Here is a 21,949-nt window from a genome sequence, read left to right on the forward strand (position 1 = left end):
CACAGCTCCTTTAACCTCTTAACCCCCACTTTAACTGAGCACATTTTCTCCAGTTCCCTTTATCAAGCATCTCGACTGCATCCTATACATGTTTTTCAGGCATGTAACTTTTGTTTTTATGGCGGCCATTTTGAATACCGAAGTAGCATTACGCAGTACTGCAACGTGTAACAATATCTCTACTCAGGATGTAAATGAAAGACAACTGATTGACCGTGACATTTGTCTGAACTCTTAATCATTGCTCAAGAAGATAAGAGTAAAAACACGGCCCCAGAGACGCGCGTTTATGTGAAGAAACCAGTGAGTCAGTGTTTAAAGGAATAGGTCACCGGTTTTACATACTGAGATATGTTCTTACCTGAGCTTAGACGAGTTGATGCGTACCTGTCTGGTCTTGGTGCGTGCCCTCAGTCAAAATAACCAAAGATGTTAGTACGGCCTCTCCCAGCATTCCTATAGCTCCAAACGGGGGTGAAGTTGGAAACTACCATCAAAACTCGGGTAAGAACATGTCACAGTATGAAAGAACTGTGGCCTGTTCCCTTAGGCTGCTCAAGATGTTAGCATGCTACCGTTTAGCATTTAGCTTCAACAACTCAGCTCTGACCTCTCCAAGAGAAAGCCCTGAACCACACTCCAAACATCTAGCCTTGGATACAACATGTTAAAGAGGCCAGAGCTGTTACTGTAGTATCAGTGTTCATAGACGTGAGCCACACATGTGTTTATCGTGTTGTAGACATTGACAGTTGATTGAGGATAGTTGCTAACCGGTAGCATGCTAACGTCTTGAGCAGCTTAAACACTGACTCGGACTGAGGCTCTGTATTTTAACTCCTTGAGCAATGATTATGAGTACATAAAAATGCCACTGTCAGTTATCTTTCATTCATCATTCATTTCGGTATTCAAAATGGCCGCCGGAACAATGCGGGATGTAATTGGGAACGCATGTATAGGTCAGTGTAATGTCTCACTTGAAAGCTAAGACCTAAAAAACTTATCCAAACTCTGATGCTCTCTTGATGCTGTTTTGCTGCGTTTTTATCACATATCGGGTTTTTTGGTCATGTTTACATCACTTTTTGGTCTTGTTTCGGTCGCTTTTTCATTGTGTTATTGTGAAGATTATGTTGTTTTTTTGTGTTTCCAGGTTGACACATTCATTGCAAACACATCCTAAAGAAATGGATGTAAATTGACAAAATAAGCCATGTATAATCTTCAATCTTTAACATGGTAGTGCAGTGCAATATTCAAAATGATACACTTATTTGTCCAGACTGTACATTTATAATTTAGTCTGCTCATGGCTATAAATGTCTCTCATATGTTTTCCCGTACTTGTTTGTTTTCTCCGAGGCGTATTGCAATATTCTTCTCAATCTAGACTCTCAGACATCTCTCCATCACTAGTTATTTTCCTGCATCTGCACTGAAATTGCGAGAGAAAACTGTGCTTTCCGTTCCCATTAGATGTCGATAAACATGAGCCCATCTTCTCGTCAGATGGAGGTGTCGCTCACAAAAGTACAAGCTTCTAAACCCGTCCAAATATTAGAGTGTTTTCCATTGAGGGGACTTTTTGTTTGGTCGCTCTCGGGGCCAAAGTTTATCCTTTCACTAAACAAGATTTTTCTGGCTTTTGTCTATTAGTATATCAACAGATAAAAGTATAATAAGCAGTGTGTTAAAACTTTACAATCATATTATTAATTCTTATTAATACCTTATGAATACTTAAAGAGCACACCTTCATATAAAGCGTTCCAACTGGATTTCTTTTTTTCTTTTTTTTAAAGCAATACCAATATACTCAGCCAATACTTGACATTTTTCCGAATGTCTGGTCTAGAAACATAAATTCTTGGCCGCTCCAGCCGTGGATGATTTTGACGTGATTCTGTCATAGGTTCAGTCCCAGACTTGCCATTAGCATTAGCATACTGTTGCTAGCTGCGGCATTTTGCGCAGCGATCCGAAATACAACCTCAGTGATTGAATTCTCCCAGTTCTTCGCTTCAAAATGACCTGCAGCATGTCCATATTCACTGAGGTTTAACTTCCATCCATCCATTTTCTTCCACTTGTCCGTTGCCGGGTCGTGGGGGCAGTTGTTGGAGTTGCCCAAATCACATGGCACCAGCCCCTTATGGCTCTTCCTGCAGGTGGTGGGTCCACGGAAAGACGGCCTCACGGTTCTATTCGGGCCTGTTTGTCTCCAGTAAGAATCTTCTGAACCGCTCTCTGTCTGACCCGTCACCTAAGACCTTTTTGCCATGGGAGACCCTGCCAGGGCCCCCGACAACAGAGCTCCAGGATCATTTGGGTGCTCAAACCCCTGCACCACGTCATGGTGGCCGTTCTAGGAGGGGAAGGTTTAACTTGTGTTTAACAAACTTGCAGCTAACCAATTTTCTTTGCGATGTTTCTCAGTTCTCCTGAAGCCGAAGACCTGACTTTGCTCTTTCCAAAGCAAACTCAAAGGCAATATATTGGCCGGCTGATATATTGGTTGACCTTTGTTGTCCCTTGTGCCCAGTTTTCTCCTCACCTCATTCCACTGTTTGGAGGCATGGCTACATTGTTTGTGATTGCAGAATTAAAACAACCCACATTTCAGACTTCGGTTTGGAAATATGACCAAAAATCTTTCCGTGAAGCACTTTGGTCTTCCTTAGTGTCTTTGGAAAGTACTAAATTAATAAATAAAACCACATTAAAAGGCCTCAGGTGTTGATTGCGCTTTTGATTCAGTGGTTCATCCTTTTTTCAGGTGAAGAAGAATGTGTTAAAATAACTTCCTAAAGCATTTGTTATTGTGTTTTTTTAGTTGGCCATGACTCACCCCAGTCACCACCTGAACTTCGGCATGAACCCGGATCACGCCCGCAACTCGCTGTCCAACTGCGGCATCCGGCAGCCCAAGTACGGCGACCGCAAGGTGCACCACATGTACATGAGGAAGAAAGGTGAGTCCCGCACACATGCTGCTGAAAAGATCTCTGTTCCCTCATCGAGCCCTCGGGCAAGACACACCATGAGGTCGTCGCCTGTAGGGAGATGGGAGCAACGTCCAAGTCCCCGCCTCCAACAAGAGTTAAAAATGACAGTGTGTTCGGGAGAATTGGGAACATTCCTGGAGATAAAACATTCCACGCCAGTGATTAGAACCGCAGGAAAATGGCCGTTCTTGCTCACGGACACATCAGTCCACTGTCAGAAGATGATTGGGAACCATTTTATATTACATTGAATCATATATGAGTGAGATTATCGATTTCTGCTCTCTGTCAAGGCTAATTATTTTTTGCTGTGTGTTATATGCCCTTTGTGATGGTAAATATTCTCAGCATTTGGCCAACTTAATGACTAGCAATAGAAGCTAATAGATTCGCTGCTGAGTGAACCATGGATTTTTAGCTCTCAGAAACCACAAAACTACATCGTTAGTACTAGCATTGTAAAAGCTGAAGCTGTAATGACATTTTAAAGCAATCAGTGAAATAGTTATACAATGTTACTGACATGTAATGATCACAGTGGGTTTCAGCTGCTCACTTTAAAGGTTTTTACCGTCTTCTCATAACAAGGGATGAGTGCTTCTGTTTTCACCATAGATCTAAATAATAGAGACTGGGGGGTCCCATTCAGCCCCACTCATAGTAACGATCCTGAGTGGTCTGTGTAATTAACATGGCTGCGTAGTCTTCTGTTCCTTAAAGCCTCATAGACCGGCTACAAGCCTCCACAGAGCTCCAGAGCCCGTCAATCATAGATTTAGGCTTCCTCTATTTATTTCTAATATACAGAAACCAGCGTGTTTAAAAATTTTACATTCACCCCAGCGTTGTCACATGGGTCATAGTAATTTTTTGAAAAAGAAAACCCTTTAGAGCCAGGCTTTGAAGCAGTGCAAACAAGGCCCAAAGCTACATTAGGAAGTGTCTTTTGGAGTCGCCCCTGACCAGCAGGGGGTGGTGTTACAGCAGTGACACCTGAGTGAGGTAGGTTAACATCACCTTTAGATTAAACAGAAGCCCTCATCTTACGCCTTGAACAACAAAGGCAAACTCTGCGGATGTTGCTCCCATCTTTCCCTAAACACTGTTATTTCATGTTGACTTTTAGAAATGTGTCACTCTCGTTGGTTAAGGCTCTTGACTAAATAATCAAATTGTCAAACTGACCTTCCTCTGTTGCCGCTAATCTCCCTCCGCCCTCTGTCTGTGCTCTCTGCGTTCCAGGCATCAACACCCTGATTAACATCATGTCTCGCCTGGGGCAGGACGACCCCTCCCCCTCCAGGTACCGCTCACCTGTGGCGCCCTATCTGCCCCGCTCCCCGCACGCCCCCGACCGCGGGACAATCAGCGCCTCCGATACAGTGATTAATGCCGTGTGCGGTCACGCTGGCAGCTAAATTAACTCCGGCTGCGAGAGGAGAAGGGGCTCTCAGGGGGGATGGAACGGGCTGATTTTAATAATAAAAAAGTGAGGGACACGCCGAGCGGGTCAGCTCTCACTTTGTTTACTCAAAGAGGCTCTTATTTACTGTTCTCTCAGCAGTCATTTGATAAATCCGGCCACAGATCTTGCTCATATTTTCTGAAACTTCAAGGCCTTAGCTTTCAATTGAGGCATTGCACGGGCCAGAAACAAAAGTGCAACATAAACGAGACAAAAAAAGCAATGGAAAAGCGACGACAAAACAAGAAAAAAAGATACAAAATGGCAAGGAAGAAAAACCAATGAAAACATCACAAAAATGTGATGAAAAAGCAACAAATAAAGAGGAAAAAAAAGGGGCATACAGTATTAGTGACAAAAACTCAGGTCTTAGCTTTCAAATCAGGCGCTAGACCAGTCAAGAAGATTTTAGATTTGGTTAATGCCGAGCTGGAGAAAATTTGCTTCTTAAAGGGATATTTCAGGATTTTTGACATAGGGCCTAGTTATCCAGAGTGTTGCTGATTTCTGACGATATTTTTTTTGTAATTCATGCATTTCTTATATTTGAAGAGTTTCGTGGTGCTAGGCTAGTGCAAGGCTAGTGCATGTCTATGGTATCAGCTAGCCTGCATTAAAAACAGTCTGACCCGCTCCACAGAGCACCTGAGGCAAATCACTTATAACGCCAGACTAACCATATAAAGACGAGACTTAAAGCACTCCCGGTAAAAACCTTAAAATGCTTACCAACAGGCGTGAAGTCCAAGTGTTTTATTGTTCAAAAGTACCAAAATTTGGTCCAAACATTTCAGTTTTCCACACATTTTTGCTCAAAAGTTGCCCGTTGTGTCCACTTTTCTCAATTTTGACCAAATTTCCCTGAATTCCCATGTTTTATGGAACAACTCAACATACATACATGTAGATTTCTAACCAGAGCAAACCAAAAGTGACAGAACTCGACTCCTTTCTTGTGTTTAATTTGCACGTTGTCGCCGTCTAATCATTGTACGTGTTCCTCAAACTGCAGAAACTGAAAACCCGCTCATTAATGAAATATGTGGAAAAACACGTCTCTATTTCCTTTTCTCACTTTGTGTCGCAGGATCAATCACAACGAGAGACTGGAGTTCTTGGGCGACGCCGTGGTGGAGTTTTTAACCAGGTGAGAACTCGCCTCTTTGTCATTCCGTCTACAGTTGGAGGAAGCGGCTGCCATTTTCTTTTGCTCTTCTTTATATTGTCATTTGATGTTTTAGTTGTTTTTTCAAAGTTATTGTTCACAGCCAGAAGCATCTACACCTGACAGAGGTGTGACGCATCGCCTGCTAAACGAGCATAAGTAAATAGAGGAAACATGTAAAGATAGATTTGAATGGAGAGAGGCAGGGAGAGTGAGAAAGAGAGGAGAGTGAGAGAGAGAGAGAGAGAGAGAGGAGTGAGTGGAAAGGGTAGAAGAGGGAGAAAGAGGGAGGAGAGAGAAAGGAACAGGGGGAGGGAAAGAGGAGAGAGTGAGGGAAAGAGAGGGGGAGGGAGACGGGGACAGGGAAAGAAAGGAGAGAGAGTGAGGGAGAGCGAGAGAGGGGAGAAGAGTGTGGCAGAGAGAGGGAGGAGTGAGGAGAAAGAGGGAAGGAGAGGGAGAAAGAACAGGGGGAGGGAAAGAGGAGAGAATGAGGGAGAGCTAGAAAAAGGAGAGTAAGGGAGAGGGAGGGAGAAGGGGAGAGAGAAAGAGAGGAGGGAGAGCGAGAAACAGGAGAAGAGTGTGGGAGAGAGAGGGAGGAGTGAGGAGAAAGAGGGAAGATGAGGGAGAAAGAGGGAGGGAGAGAGAGGGAGAAAAAGGAGAAAGAGTGAGAGGAATAGGGGAGAGGGAAAGAGAGGGGAGGGAGGGATATCTGTTTAAATGTGTTATCGGGTTGTTTTGATCATGCTTTCAACTGTTTGGCTCATTTAATGCTTGTTCAATAAAAAAGACAATGGGCCAGATCGTGTGCCTGGCGTAAGGACAGCACAAACTCTAACTCGATGACTATCTTGCTGTGTCGCCCCTTGCGAGAGGGCGTCGCTTATAAAAACAGAAGAGGTCGACTGAGGCGTGGTTTATTACAAGCAGTCTCTGATGTCTCACATTCACTTCCTCGTTTACATCAGGCTGCCTTGTGTTCTTCCTTAAAGGGGCTAGATGCAAGTTCGCCATTTTTTACTCACTACTGCCACCTCAGGTCAAATACGTAACTGCACCTTCTATATTAAGCTCGTGCATGACGGCAATTCGGACCCGAAGTAACAACTTTTTGAGTGACAGTGCAGGATTTTAGAGGCAGTTGTGGTGAACAGGTCTGAGCTCATTCTACACATTAGGACGTTACTGGAACATCTAAGGGGAGGACAATACATCATTTTAACATTTTTAAACTCTGTATAGTCCCTTTAAGCATCATAGGCTCTAACAGGTAAAAAAACAACAACTTTATTAACTCCATCGTGAGAGAAATAATGTTTGTGTCTCGAGAGCAAGAAATGTAGCGCGGGTCGGCACTCGCTCGGCCGTAATAGCGACCAAAACAAAAGCATGTGTTCACCCCCCACAACCCCTCCCCCTCACCCCTTCCCGGCCGCAGAGTCTGATTGGAGGACAAAGGCTGTTGTACGTAACACCCTGTTTCTCCACCCCTCGTACTTCTCACTGAAATGCGCTAAGTGTGGGAGCTGCAAGATCTCAAAGTGCTCCTAATAAAAGCAAAATGTTGCACTATAGTCTGCGTTTAGAAACACAAGATCAGGGCCCAATATTTTACTTTTACTACAAGTCCAAGGTGTGTGGGTCCCGACACAATACCGGTTGAGAACCACAGATCCAAGGGACTGTAACATCAGTGCATATCAACAGTCCATATTAAATAAAGTAGTCATTACACAAGCTACAGCCTCAGAAATAGAGCTCATCAGATGTTCAAAGCACCATTCGCTCTCTAAAACAGCTTTTACGTTTGCTCAAAATACCTCCGAGCTTAATTTCTGATTCACTTTGTTCATCCTATTCCTGTTCTCCTACACAAAACAACCTAAAACGACGCTCAGGCCACAATGCTGCTGTGATGAAGCACATTTGGAAGGCTGCCACACATTACCACACATTACTGTTCTTCCTCTTGTTTAGTTCAACGATGTCAAATTGCAATTTTAATTAATTGTGTTGCACAAATCTCTCCTGATGCATTCTGTTCTATCCACCAAATTATGTTTCCATCTTCCTCCCCTCTCCTCCTGTCACTCCTGTCCACTTCAAACTCGCACTTGACTTGTCCAAGACGCTGATAATTGGAAGTAGGAAGCAATCTCCCCGCACTTGCACCTTTTAAACATCGTGACAACTCACAATTAGGCGTCTGAAAGGGCTGTCTGTTTAGCCGCTCGTGCCGTTGACTTCCAGGTGAGCGAGGACTTCGCTGAGGGGCTAATTACGCTCTGCTATTATTAATCTACAACACGGGACATGAGCGAGAGGGAGCGGGGGGATCTGCTGCCCATCTTGTCAGGGAGGAAGTGAAAATATTGGCAGTATACGGAGATCCTGAAGGAAGTCGACCATGAAGCAGTTGTGGTGGAGTGTGGAACTTTTTGACTATGTGTGAAACATGCAAAAAGTGAAAAGAAAATGGAGATACTTTCTGCATAATTGTGGGTTGATGCTTTTCAGAGTGATGATTTCAGCGTGTGGATAAGACACTTTGACTGTGTCCGAATACCTTGCCCCAAACTCCTCATTTACTCCTCAGTTCAGCTTTTTCCTCACCGCAGGTCACATGACTTTGACGTATGGCTTGTCACGAGATCTGAGTGAAGACTCTTTGTCGAGTGCTGTATATTCAGCTGGTTTAGTCATTCATATAGTCCATCCATCCATCCATTTTCTTCCACTTGTCCGTTGCCGGGTCGTGGGGGCAATTGTTGGAGCTGCCCATATCACATTGCCAGGTCCCTTATGGCTCCTCCTGCAGGTGGTGGGTCCACAGAAGGACGGCCTCATGATTCACACCGGGCCTGTTGGTGTCTCATAAGGGGCTTCATTCATATAGTGTTTAGTTCAAAGACCTGTCGCTGTCTCCTCTCCTACTGTTCGAGCTACATTGTGAGAAATGTTGAGTCCACGATTTGTTTCCTCTCTGGACATTGGGACACAGCCTTTATCAGCAGGACGGTGTTGGTCTGTATTTCGTTGAGTATAGTTGGAGCGTCCACTGAAGGCAGTTGTGGGAATGATTAATCTCTTAACCCCCGTCTTCACCGAGAACATTCTCTCCAGTTGAGTTTTCACACAGCAGTGTTTACAAGATACAGGCTAATGATGCTAACTAGCCGCTAACTCACGGCTAGCAGTTCTGGCGACTCTTAAGTCGCTTTATGCCCGGGGGATTTATCCATCTTCAAACTAACTCGGCGACTAAAAAGTACTCAGAAAATGCAAATTAAAGACATACAGCATGTTCATATTGAGTGAAAATGAGCTGAAGAAAAACAATAAGTCAAGTTACTACACTGTAAATTCCAACTCATTGCACTTAATTGGAATAAGTTGTAAACCCGATGCATAACTATTACTTCCAATGTTAAGCCATGATTACTAGTAACGCTAGTATGATTAAGATGGCTTTCACAGTGTTCATTACTAATGATACAAGTTCTGATTACTAGACATGTTAGTACTGGCAACTGGGAATTCCGAGTACTGATTACTTGTGTTACTTAAATATGACCTTAACCTGTACTATTATGCTTAGTACTGGTTAATGGAATATTCCTGTTCCCTTTATGGTTTATTGGTTATTCCCATTAAGGAAGTTTTACAAATTTAGTACAAGATACAAATGTTGTAATAAAGCAAAACAAAGTGTAGTTATAAAGTCAATTTATTTAACATTAACACAGTGTAAAACACTTACATTTTTAGGTGCAGTTAATGATAGAACGTCTCTATTTCTGCAGTTATAGTTCACATCAGTCCAAACAGGTGGATTAGTCTGTACTGAGCCGATGAAGACGAGGAGCTGAAGTGTCTCAGAAGGTTCCACAGACTCTGTACATGCAGCAGGTTCTGCAGACTCACAGCAGGAGGAAGGGCATCTTTTTAAATCACCATCAAGTCTTCATCAGCGTGGTCAGATTTCTGTAAGACATAAAAAGAACAAAAATACTTTAGATACAAGTCCCTATGGCAAGACCAAAACCTACAGGTAAAATGTTGCTTTGTCTCATTCAAACATCTCAGCTCTGACTCTGTCTCACCTCAGTGTGTTCAGCTCCAGCCTCAGCAGATCCTTCAACAGCTGCTCTTTAGTCTGACACTGGACACACACAAACCATTCACAAATGTTATTTCACATCCAACTTGTGGCCACTTTATCAGAATAAAACAATGAGTGCTGTCTTACCAACTGCCTGGATGCTGAGATGGTCTCAGAGATTTTACAGCAGTTCAGATTTCTGTAAAACAAAGAATTACAGTAAGTAATCACAGTAAAAAGACTATGAATGTCCTCAGAGTTTTATCACAATAAGGATAAACTATCATATAAAAAGTCAGGATTGATATTTATATATTTATATTATATTTGAAGTCTAAACACTTGTGTACTAATACTAAAGTCATTTGAGTGTCTCATCTCAGTGTGTTCAGCTCCGTCTCATCAGGTCTTTCCACAGTTGGACTCCTCAGTCTGACACTGGACACACAAACCATTTCAAAGATTATTTTACTAAATGACATGCTGTTTAAAACACTGATCAGTGCAGTCTTACCTTCAGCCTTGATGTAGAGTCAGTCTCTAAATCTTCACAGCTGTCACTGTCTGGGAATAAAAGAAAAACTTTAATCATAACCAGCAGAATTAGATGTTGTGGACAGGCTGCACCTGGTTTAACATTTGAAATAATGAGTATGGGCTATATGCACAATGACCCCACGTGATTTCCGCCTGGACAGTCAGCCAGAGGCTGTCCTTCCTGTCTGTCATCTCTTCCCATTAAAAATTAGCAGGTCCCACAGAAATGAAGCAATAGCTTAAGATTTGGTAAAGGACAGCGAGTAAAAGTTCGGATGTGGCTGGAGCAGGTTAAAAAATATTACGTGAGACGCAACGACTTCACTGGAGGAAACCTCCGTGTTCATAACGGTGGATGTTTTTGTCTTGAAGCTAACGCGGCTAACAAAATAAAAAATAAAACTAGCGCAAAGTTTTGAACGAGCCTGCGCAAAAAAGAATCGTCCTGTTAGTAGTTTAAATAATATTTACTTGTTTACATGTTATATTATCATTTTTCAACACTAGCCTTTAGCTCTAAGATAAAAGCTCCGCCCCTTACGACAGCTGGCGTTTCCTTTGGGGCTGGATTCACAGCGAACATGATGTTTGTAATACATTGCTGTGACTGTCCATCAGTAACTCGTTGTCCTTAACCAGATCCTGAGCTATCGCTATTTTTGTGTGGGAATCTGCTAATTGTGAACGTAAACGACCAGCGACAGGAAGTGCTGCGTCTGGCTCACTGTCCAGGAAGACGTCACGTGGGGAAACTGTGCATATAGCCTATTACAGTAATATGGCCAAAGCTAATATGTAGATGGTCCATGAGTAAAAAATGCACAAATGACTGTGCTGCTGCTGCTGCTGCACTTTTGCACGAGAACACTCAGTAAATTACCCGTAAGTATCTATTTTCTGTCTTTAAATGACACTTCTGGAGCTTTACTACTTAAATTTGTATCACTAGTATTAGACAGGTCACTGTGCGGTCACCAAATTAAATAATAAATTTGTTATAAGGTTGTTGCATTTTTCAAATATAAAAAAAAATCATTGAAAATAGTAACAATACATCAAACTCTCTGAGCAAACACAAATAAATCCAAAGACACACTCACCTTATGTCGATTAATGAGAAATCAAACAGGAAAGGTCCTGTTTTCTGCTGTTTCTGCTGATGATGCACTGAGGCTGGTCAACACTTCTCTTTTGAATTCAAAACAGTTCAGAGCAACCTGATTGGCTCATTCTGTACATGTGACATATGACTTGAGCCAATCACGGGCAGCATAGGTTACAGCTTAGTTTTGTCAGTTACGATTACTAGACAGTCAAGCTACCGTTACAGGGGGGCAGTAGAGGACACTGGGGAGGTGAGTGAGAGTTACTAAAACCAAGTACTGGATAAAGAGAAAAGCAAGTCAAGCCAATGTTAAGCCAAAATTGTTCAAAACTGGCAAATCCTAGTAAATGGGACAGAATCTGATAATGGATACTTTAGATTGAGCGTGAGCACAACAGGACGACAACTAATCATTACTGGCATCATGTAAAGTTAGTCAGTACTTGTAAAACACTGTTTTTGGAGCAGAAACATGTTGCTGTAAAATGGAAAAGCAATTAATGATAATTTTCTCTTGAAAATGTACCTCTTACATGGAATAGAGGGTAAATGCTGAAAATTTCAGGTCTCCTAGTAATTATAACACTTTATTTCATGTTGCGACCTTAGTTGGAATTTACAGTGTATGAACACACACGAAAATCCACACGGAGCTGAAGTAAAGGCAAAAAGAGACCATTAATCTGCAGTAATAAGTAACATCTCAGTACTGTTGTTAAATAAAAATACATAAATGACTAAAGCACAAGCACTGAGGAGCGGCTGTTCTGTCCATGATGGACAATGTAATGAAAATTAAAAATGATATTGAATGAAAAAAAAAAAAAGGCATCTGTATATATGATGTCACATTTTTGTCAATTTTTTTTTTCACTTTTTTTGTCATATTTTTGTCACATTTTCATCAAATTTTCGTCATATTTGTTTGATATTTTCATCACTTTTTCATCATATTTTTGTCAATTTTTTGTGTATTTTTTGTCACTTTTTTTGTCACATTTTCGTAAAATTTTCATATTTATTTGATATTTTCATCACTTTTTCATCTTTATTTTATATTTTCATCACTTTTTCATCATATTTTTGTACATTTTTTGTCACATTTTTGTCATTTTTTTGTCACATTTCGTAACATTTTCATCATATTTGTGTAATATTTTCATCACTTTTTCACCATATTTTTGTCAATTTTTTTGTCACTTATTTGTCACATTTTTGTACATTTTTTGTTGCTTTTTTGTCATTTTTTTGTCACATTTTTGTAAAAATTTCAACATATTTGGGTGATTTTTTCATCACTTTTTTCACGTTTCCATCCTCGTTTTCGTCTCATTTTTGTCGCTAGCCTTTTCATGAAGCTTTTAGATTTGGGTAAACCCAAACCAGAGAAAATGTGCTCTGTTCAAGTGGGGGTTAAGAAGTTGAATCAAAGTACTCGCATCGGTTTTAGAAAAAGTGGTATCGGTGCATCCCTAAACGGCATGCTAATAAATCAATCATTGCCGTTATCGTGCAAACACAATCTCCCACTTCCCATTGAATATAATTGGCCTGTGTGTTTATTGCACCGTCTCCACAGAGATAAACTTTTCCCGGAACCTGGATTAACCTTCTCTGTCGGGTTTATCCAACGGTAACGGCGTCACACACAACCAGCTCGGCCCTGTTTTCGGTCCCTCTCCCTCCCCCTCTGTCTCCCCCCTCTCCCCCGCCGGTCAGTTGTTAAAGTTGTTCAGTTGTCAGTTGTTAGCGCCAGACCCAGACATGCCTGGCCTCCGCTCCGGACCTCTGAATTATTTATCAGCCTCTTGTCCAGTTAAATGTCTGCCGCGGAACCGTGCAGCTGCCCGCTCCGAGCGATGCCCCGGGAGGGTGATCTGATCCAGGCTAGCGCCGAGCAGTGTGGGCTGGTTAGCGACTCGCGGAGAGAAGGTGCGGATGATGTAAAGGCACCGGCAACATTTGTAATTTTCTATATTGAAAGTCAAAGAGGTGCTTATTAATATTTAGCAAAGCTTTGACATTGCCATAAGGTTAGAGTCACCGCTTCAAAAGGCTTTAAATCAAAGGGGAAACGGGACAGACATTTGTTCGACTGCGGTAACACATTGAAATCCATGCAATAAAAATGCAAAAATATAGATTATAGAAATAGGAAGTTATCAAATTACTTTACAAAGAGCCATGTGATTCTCAGCTGTTCAAACCGTTCAGCCTGTTCAGCTTTACCCAAATCTAAAAGCTTTCAGCCTATATACTGTATGTGTTTCCAGTGACATCACGCATAGTTCCAGCGGCCATTTTGAATACCGAAGTAGCATTGTGCAGTACTACAACATGTAACAGTATCTCTACTCAAGATGAAAATGAAAAGACAACTGATTGACAGTGGCATTTTTATGTACTCGTAATCATTGCTTAAGAAGGTAACAGTTAAAATATGGCCTCAGAGACGCACGTTTATGTGATGTAACCAGCAAATGTGGCACAGACGTAGCAGCTACAGCAGGATTTACTAAAGATCTGTTTCACTCTGAAGACTAACTTAACACATCAAAGAGGAAACAGAAAACCTTTCTCTGTGATTTTTACAGTTTGTCATGTCAACAGAGTTTCAGTCTGAGTCAGTGTTTAAGCTGCTCAAGACGTTAGCATGCTACCGGTTAGCATCTGTCAGCCAATGGCTCCAACATGATAAACACGTGTGGCTCACATCTGTGAACGCTGAGGAAATACTGCAGTAACAGCTCTGACCTCTGTCACATGTTGCTGTTTGGAGTGTGGTTCAGGGCTTTCTCTTGGAGAGGTCGGACCTGAGCTGTTGTCGGTATTCAAAATGGCCGCCATAACAACAAAGGTCACATGACTGAAAGGCACATAGTTTTTTTTTTGTAATGTCTTTTGGCGACTTTTTCACCACATTTTTGTCGCTCTTTCGTGGCTCTCTTGTTGATTTTTTGTCACTTTTTCATCACTCTTTAGCCATGTTTTTGTTGCTTTGTTTTTGTTGCTCTTTTGCAGTGTTTTTGTCACATTTTGGAAGTGTCTTTGTTGTGTTTTCCTCTTTTTTTAATCGCTTTTTTGGTCTTGTTTTTGTCACATTTTTGTTGCTTTTTCATCTCTCTTAAAGGAGCTATACCTGATTGTACAAAGAAACAGGGTCACTCAAATTTCAAATTGCTAGTTCTGGTCCAAACTCATCTCAAACTTCCCTAATGCATTTACAACATCAAAATTCGTCACAGGGACTGAGTTTAAACCAGGTTTCACAACTTTCAGAGAGGAAAACTGTCACTTCACTGTAAAATATGCTTACTAGCCTGACATTTCATGACTGTTTAAAAGGCTTTAAAACCAGTGTTTTTGGATAAATGTCTGCTTTTACCAAATACTAAAGGAAAAAACAAATTTTGTTCCAATACAGAAAATTTAATAAATCAAGGATAGCTCCTTTAAGTCTTGTGTTATTGTCGCTCTTTTGCCTCTTTTTTGCTTTTAGATTTGGGCAATGCCAAAATATAGAAAAATGTGCTCGGTTCAGGTGGGGGTTAAGAGGTTAAACTTTATTTCTAAACTGATTCTTTTTCTTGTTCTGTCTTTATTATCTAAGTAACAGTTCAGCAGCAATTTCAATTTATTTGAAGGCCCTGTTGAGATGAACCATCTCTTTTTCAAGGGGGTCCTGAACATAAAATAACAAAACATAACAAGTACACTCACATACAGTACATATAACAATAACAACACAATCACACATAACATGTATGACCATGGATTAACTGCCAATACTTAACATCAATAAGGAATATAGGATACTTCCAGTTTTTTCTAAAGTGTTGCACCTAAATTATGTCATTTACATGCTGTGTGTCATGTACAGTAACAGAAACACTTTTTTATGTTTTGTTTTTTCTTTCATTTCAAGATGATTTACATTATAGATTCTCACTGAAGGCGTTGTTTGTGAATGAACATTGATGGAGTTATGTTTGAAACAAAAAAGTGAAATGTTTGGACAGCCCTGGTTTAGCCTTTACAGATCTACTGTAAGATATAGTGAGAATAGGCCTGTATGTAGCACCATGCAGGCTGGATAGATGGGCTGGCAAATGTGAGGCTTTCAAAAGATGAAAAGATGAGAGAAACCCACCGACCAATTAAACTTGACAGCCCTCGAACGTCAAGGTAATTGCACCATTATAACAGAAAATGTATATTTTCTTACCACACGCCAGAACCGAGTGCATTTTCTGCCGTTTGGTTTTATCCAAATCTAAAGGCATAAAAAAAAAGCATCAAAAAGAAAACGTGACAAAAAAGCAAATCTAAAAAAGTGATGAAATGGCAACAATAAAGCCACAAAAAGTGACCAGAGACAAAAAAGGGGTTTAATGAAAGTGACCCGGCAACTGTCCCTCACATCAGTCCAAAGGTGTTCCTCAAATTCCTCATTTTCAAATGAAGTACTCCATTAGTTGTAGTGCAGCCTTAGTCTTAGTAATAGTAGAAAATGTATTGTCCCCGTACAGTTTGTCTCTCCTCGAAATAGCAAAGTAAAGAGAATATTTTCCAAACTTCTGAAATTGTAAACATGTATTTTGTCATTTGCATCATATCAAACAACAATAAGATAAGTAAGTAAGTAAGTAAGTAAGTAAGTAAGTAATGTTTATTTATATAAGATTAACTTTATTGTCTGTCCCCGAAGGCATTCTTTGACAGGCTCAAAACATGCACACACACTTCCATAAAAGCACAAGGCACATTTAAAATCAACTAGTGGTGGGACTCGAGTAAAAACTTGGAAACATTTTTTTTAATCGAGTTAATTACAGGTCTTGCACCTAAATTGTTCAATAATTAGATAGAAACATGAGTTCATAGCTATGAGTTTATAGCTATTTAGCTTTCAGGTGTTTTAGGAACTCATTTTTAAAACTAAACCAAGTCCCTAACGGGCCGAGTGAAGCGTCTCCGTCCATTGCTGTTGTGGGCGGATGTGCGTCTGATATCCAGGCGATATCTCGGGAGTTCTGGTTTGTGGGGAACAAATGACTTCTTGTATATGTCTTTGTGGGCCAGGGGGACTTTAAAACGCCTGCCCGATGGAAGCAGCGTGGAGGAGCTGTAGAGTTGATGTGAGGGGTCTTCAGTGAAGTATTTTAATCCGGACTTTAAATGTGTTTACCCTTGACATGAATACACTGCAAAAACTCATGTCTTGATTAGTTAAAATGACTGGAATTAAGAATATTTTCCTAGTAATTCTGAGTCTCATGATTTGCGAAGTGGAAAACTCTTCCTTCTTACTTACCAACTCAAGTTCAGCTCACTTTGTTTCCATGAAAATCTGTGTAAACCGACTTTTCCTCAGCTTCCGGTGCTCAGTCTCCCTCCTTCGCGTTCAAAAGCCGCTCTTTCCCTTTAGTTTTGCGAACCGTAACATGTGATTATGGACATATTGACCACTTTGAGCTCATATTAAAGATTAAGTGCTAAATGGGCCGTTTGTCGAGTCGATCCATCACGTCCAATACTTTCCCCATTACGCCAAATGAGCCCGTATTAATTCCAATTCCTTTGTTTCCCCCCCCCACACCGAGACGACAATAACACACTGATCGGCGAAACTCGAGTGAATTTGGACAAACGGCGAACGCCACCTGCCTCGCTTCTCTTTGGCGTTGATTAAAAATGTTATTTTTTTTTTTTAGCTCAGATAATATCGAATCACACGCTCAGATGCCGAGGAGGGGGGTGTAGGGACCGGGGCCCGGGGCCCAGCTGTGGAGCCACTGGAGCGGGCGCAGGTTGGACCAAAGGATGGGCATCGCCTGGTGTTAATTAGGCCAAAGATGGAGGACGCCTGGTGGGAATGCGGCGTCAACTCTTTTTACTACACGTTCAGAGCCGCAAATAGTAGTTTTATTATAAAGTACTTTGTTAAAGACTTTCTGTTCAGTTACTCAAGCCAAAAGTCCAAGCTGTGGATAAACACGTGGGATTATGTTGAAATGACAAAGCAAATAAGGGTGAAATAGCTCAAAATATGTTTTATATTTTCTTTATTCTCTGTGTTTTCTCAATGAGCTTCATAATGTCATCCCTGGAATGATTTTCAACAGTGAAGTGAAAACCATTTCTGGTGACGACATCATCATCAACTCAATGAGAAAATGTCAAAAATGCAGCGCACTTATCAAAGCAAAGGGCGGCTGGGTATATGGAAGAGTTTATTTCTTGTTTAAAGGGACTAATTTTGTATTTTCCTCCCTCTACATGTTCCAGCCATTTCCTATTGTGTAGAATGAGCTCAGACCTGTTCACCACAACTTGCCTGGCTCTGCCATACTCTTCCCTGTCCATTCCATGCAGGGAATTAGTCTGGTCATGGAGCAATTGGAGCAGTTTGAAGGGGCGGGCCTAACGCGCACAGATTGTCAGTGAAATAAACCAATTAGAGATTAGCGAACGTGACGACAGCTGCGTCCAATTAAAAAGATATGAAGTGAATATAAACTCACGCGGAGAACGCGAGGCAAAATCCTTGACTACTTCATCCAATGATTAGTTTTGGCTGATGTTAACGTTAATTGAACTAAAAACATAGAGGTGCAGCGAGTGACGTAACCTTCTCATTTCTCTGTGACGGTCGTGATTGGTTCGGCCTTAGCCGCCAATCAACAACTTGTCTACCGTGCGTTTATCAGGCTACACCACAACTGCCTCTAAAATCCTGCACTGTCACTCAGAAAGGTGCTAATTCGGGTCTGAAGTGCCGTCATACACAAGCTTAATATAGAAGGTGCAGTTACACATATGACCTGAGGTGGCAGTAGTGAGTATAAAATGACCAACTTGCATCAGTTTGGAAAAATAAAAAAACAAGGCACTCCTCCATATTATAATTCTCTATTTATAATATTTTTTTTATAATCATACAAATCCATAATGCTGATGAGTTCCACACGTATCGGCTCCAAACAAGCCTTTGTCAAGAAGTCGGTTTGGCTTTACCCAAATCCAAAGGCTTCTTGAAAAAAGTGTCAAAATAGTGACAAAAATGAGATGAAAACGAGGATGAAAAATCCCCAAAAAAGCAAAGAAAAAAGTGACAAAAAAGTGTAGAAAATGCAATAAAAAAAGCCACAACAGAGCAACAGAAAAACAACCAAAAATTTGACAAAAAAGTGGCAGCAACAATGCGAGGAAAAAGATCCTTCTGCATCAAGTATGTTGGTCTTAGCTTTCAAATGAGGTCCTACAGGCTGTAACATTTTAGATTTGGGTAAAGCTGAACTGGAGAAAATGCACTTTGTTATGGTGGTGGTTAAGAAGTGAAAACATAATTCCATGTGTTCATTTATGGTTTAATGCCTTTTTTTTTAAAGTAAAACAAAAATATAAAACATATTTGAAAAAGTTGCAGAAAACACAGGCAACACGCGCTAATATTTGGTTGGACCACAGTAAGGGATGACAGTGGTGCAGTTGGTAGAGCTTGTCGCCTGATGATCGGAAGGTCAGGGGTTCGAATCCTGTCTCCTGAAGGTACACACTGTCGTTGTGTCCTTGAGCAAGACACTTCACCCTCCTTGCCTCATAGTGTGTGAATGGGTGACTGGTTGTTTCAATGAGATTTTGCAATATCCAATGTGTTGCATTCATTTTTCACCAAAATCTTGTATTGACGATGAGAGAGTTTGACCACTGTGCAAAGCCTTCTCCAGCACATCCCAAACATTCTCAATGGGGTTTAGATCTGGACTCTGTGGCGACCGATCCATCTCATCCTCCCTGAACCAACTCTTTAACAATGTGAGCCCCATGAATCCTGGCACAGCCATCTTGGAATATGCCCATGCCATCAGGGAGGAAGAAATGCCCTGATGGAAAAACCTGGTCGTTCAGGATGTTGCTGAACCTAAACCTGACCAACTGCAGCAAATCAGAACATTTTAGTTAAAACAAGGTGACTTTTTGTTTTTCGATCAGGCGGTGTGAAGAATGTAGAGCACAAAACACACATTTAAAAGCATTTTTTATGTTTCTGCTCCTGGCTATTTGCAAAAGTGTCTCTCTCTGAATTAATTAGACCAAAAAGAGAGGATGTATTGTGTGCAATAAGTGTCATTTTAAATGTCGCTGTAGCGTATTTTCTTTTGTTGTTTTCCCAAATACCTTGTTTTGATAAGTCTGACATTTCCAGGGACTCCCCATTGGACTTTTAATACAACCTGATTGTTTTGATCTCAGTACGTCTTTCTAGATCTTTTTTTTTTCCTGGATTTCCAAAGATTGTTTTGCAAATTGTTCCTTTGTTGTAACTTTCCGTGATTTGTTTGGAACATTTTGAAGGTAAATTTACACTGATGTGCCCCTATTTCGTCTTGATAACCTTCCCAGAATTGCTCACTCATGTATCATCTCCCCCGTGTGTGCTTGTGTCTGCCGCAGCGTGCACCTGTACTACCTGTTCCCCGGCCTGGAGGAGGGAGGACTGGCCACCTACAGAACGGCCATTGTCCAGAACCAGCACTTGGCCATGCTCGCCAAGGTAAACTCTTCTTCCCTTTGGTGACTCGCTGTGCCAATCAGTGTCTCATTTTCCCCCACGCCAGATCCTGCTCTTATTTAATCAAGGTCCACAGCTGCGAGTCTCTGCTCCCGCACGGACAAAGCACAGACCTGTTTCTGTGGCCGTGGATTTAAATGATATGAGGCTCTTTCAAACCGCGTCACTGAAGTTCACAACATTTTGGAACATATCGGGACATTTTAGTCTCATTCAACTACTTTTCATTTAGTTTTTGTCTGATTTAGTCGTTAAAAATATTACTTTGACTGAAATTATGAAGAGATTATCCCCGTTTCAGTGTCAGCTACTGAGATATTTGTAAGAATATATGATCTTTCAACATTTAGGACAAACCTTGACTGGGGACGGGTGCTGGGATTTTGGTAACAAGCATTTACTGTAGATTATTTGATTATTTTATTATTTACTTCATAACTGATTTTAGCCATAGGCATGTGGAAGCCCAATATTGGCACTCTTTCTGCTTTCTGATTGGATACTCAGCTCAATAACCAGAACAAAAATATCTATTTTTACATCATATGCAAACGTTTTTTGTTTTTTCTTTCAAAAATTAAACATTATAGTTGCCCTTTCTCAAAGCCTTGCCCCAAAACGGTCATTGCTCAATCAAACTCATAGCAACCGTTAATACCAGATTCTTCTGCTTGTTTTACCCTTTTTTTTTTAAATATTAGTGTAACTTAAAGTGGCTAGATGCAAGTTGGTAATTTTATGCTCACATCTGCCACCTCAGGTCTTATGTGTAACTGCAGCTTCTATATTAATACATATATTATGCTATATATATTGGGAGGGTTTCATGGGCAAAAACATTTTTTTCAGTATCTTTTTAAATGTCAAGCACTTTGCGATGCATCTGTGTATGAAAAGTGCTATAAATATAGATTGATTGATAGATTAAGCTCGTGCATGACGGCACTTTAGACCCGAATTAACACCTTTCTGAGTGACAGTGCAGGATTTTAGAGGCAGTTGTGGTGAACAGGTCTAAGCTCATTCTACACATTATGGCTGGAACATGTAGGGGGAGGAAAATATATAATTTAAACATTTTAAACTCTGTATAGTCCCTTTAAGATGAGAACTTGCCCGGTTGTGCAAGGGCATGACTTGTCCACACGACTCTGCTGGTTGCATTTAAGGCAGCACCGGCAACTTCACTGGAAAAAGAATCATCTCAAGGAAGAAATAACAAATTTACTTGAATTAAGAGAAGTTTGAGTGGGTTTGGGTCTAGTCTTGGATAAGATAAAACATCTTATTGCCAATGGGACTAGTGTGTTGTGTGTCTTGACTGGCTAGTCGTACAGTGAGCCTCCTCTCGTGCAGGGAGGATCTCTGTGGACCGTCAACACATCAGTGCGCACACTACGCTGCAGACAGAGTCACAGGCCGGGCATGAGCAGGTCTGACTCACAGGCCGGGCATGAGCAGGTCTGACTCTGGGTTTACTTTCTCTGCACTTTTCCACGAAAATAAACACCTCAGCTAAACACTCGCCTTCTGACGCTGAAACTGCTACCATAAAACTTTGGTCGTTGCATGTATTCATCGAGAAAAAAATCCCAGTTTGTGAACCTGTTTACAAGTAATGGCAAAAACAATCTTATTCTGATTCTAAAAAATAAAGCTGACTACTTTGTGGATTTTGTTTATTGGGGGTCATTTTTTGTGCGTAACCCCCGCGATAAACGAGGGACCACTGCATTTAAATGTGAAAGTGAATTTGTCTGATTTCAAGTGGGATTTTTGTTTGTTCCATTGGCATTAGCATTTTTACTCTTAGATGAGTTCACACCAACTCAAACTCAACAAAGCAGCTTTTTTTCAAGTGATTTTATTAATCTCATTTCAGATGGTCCTTTTTCCAGTGTTGTGCTTAATCCTCGACAGTTGTAGAGTCCCTTTGTTGCCTTTTTTCATTTTTTTTTTTTCGATCTGGAGGTGACTCTCTGGCTTTGCACCAAA

The 21,949-nt window shown here is 41.0% G+C and overlaps 1 protein-coding gene across 1 annotated transcript in view; it reads left to right on the forward strand.

The window, feature by feature from the left end:
* drosha (drosha ribonuclease III) overlaps nt 1-21,949 on the forward strand; it is a 256,825-nt gene that overhangs the window by 91,147 nt on the left and 143,729 nt on the right. The window contains exons 18-21 of the mRNA XM_079576148.1: nt 2,837-2,975; nt 4,251-4,311; nt 5,561-5,620; nt 19,837-19,936. Of these exons, the coding sequence (XP_079432274.1) occupies nt 2,837-2,975; nt 4,251-4,311; nt 5,561-5,620; nt 19,837-19,936 (360 nt within the window). The remainder of the gene's footprint in view (nt 1-2,836; nt 2,976-4,250; nt 4,312-5,560; nt 5,621-19,836; nt 19,937-21,949) is intronic.

Source organism: Gobius niger (assembly GCF_951799975.1).
Source record: "Gobius niger genome assembly, chromosome: 18".
NCBI lineage: Eukaryota > Metazoa > Chordata > Actinopteri > Gobiiformes > Gobiidae > Gobius > Gobius niger.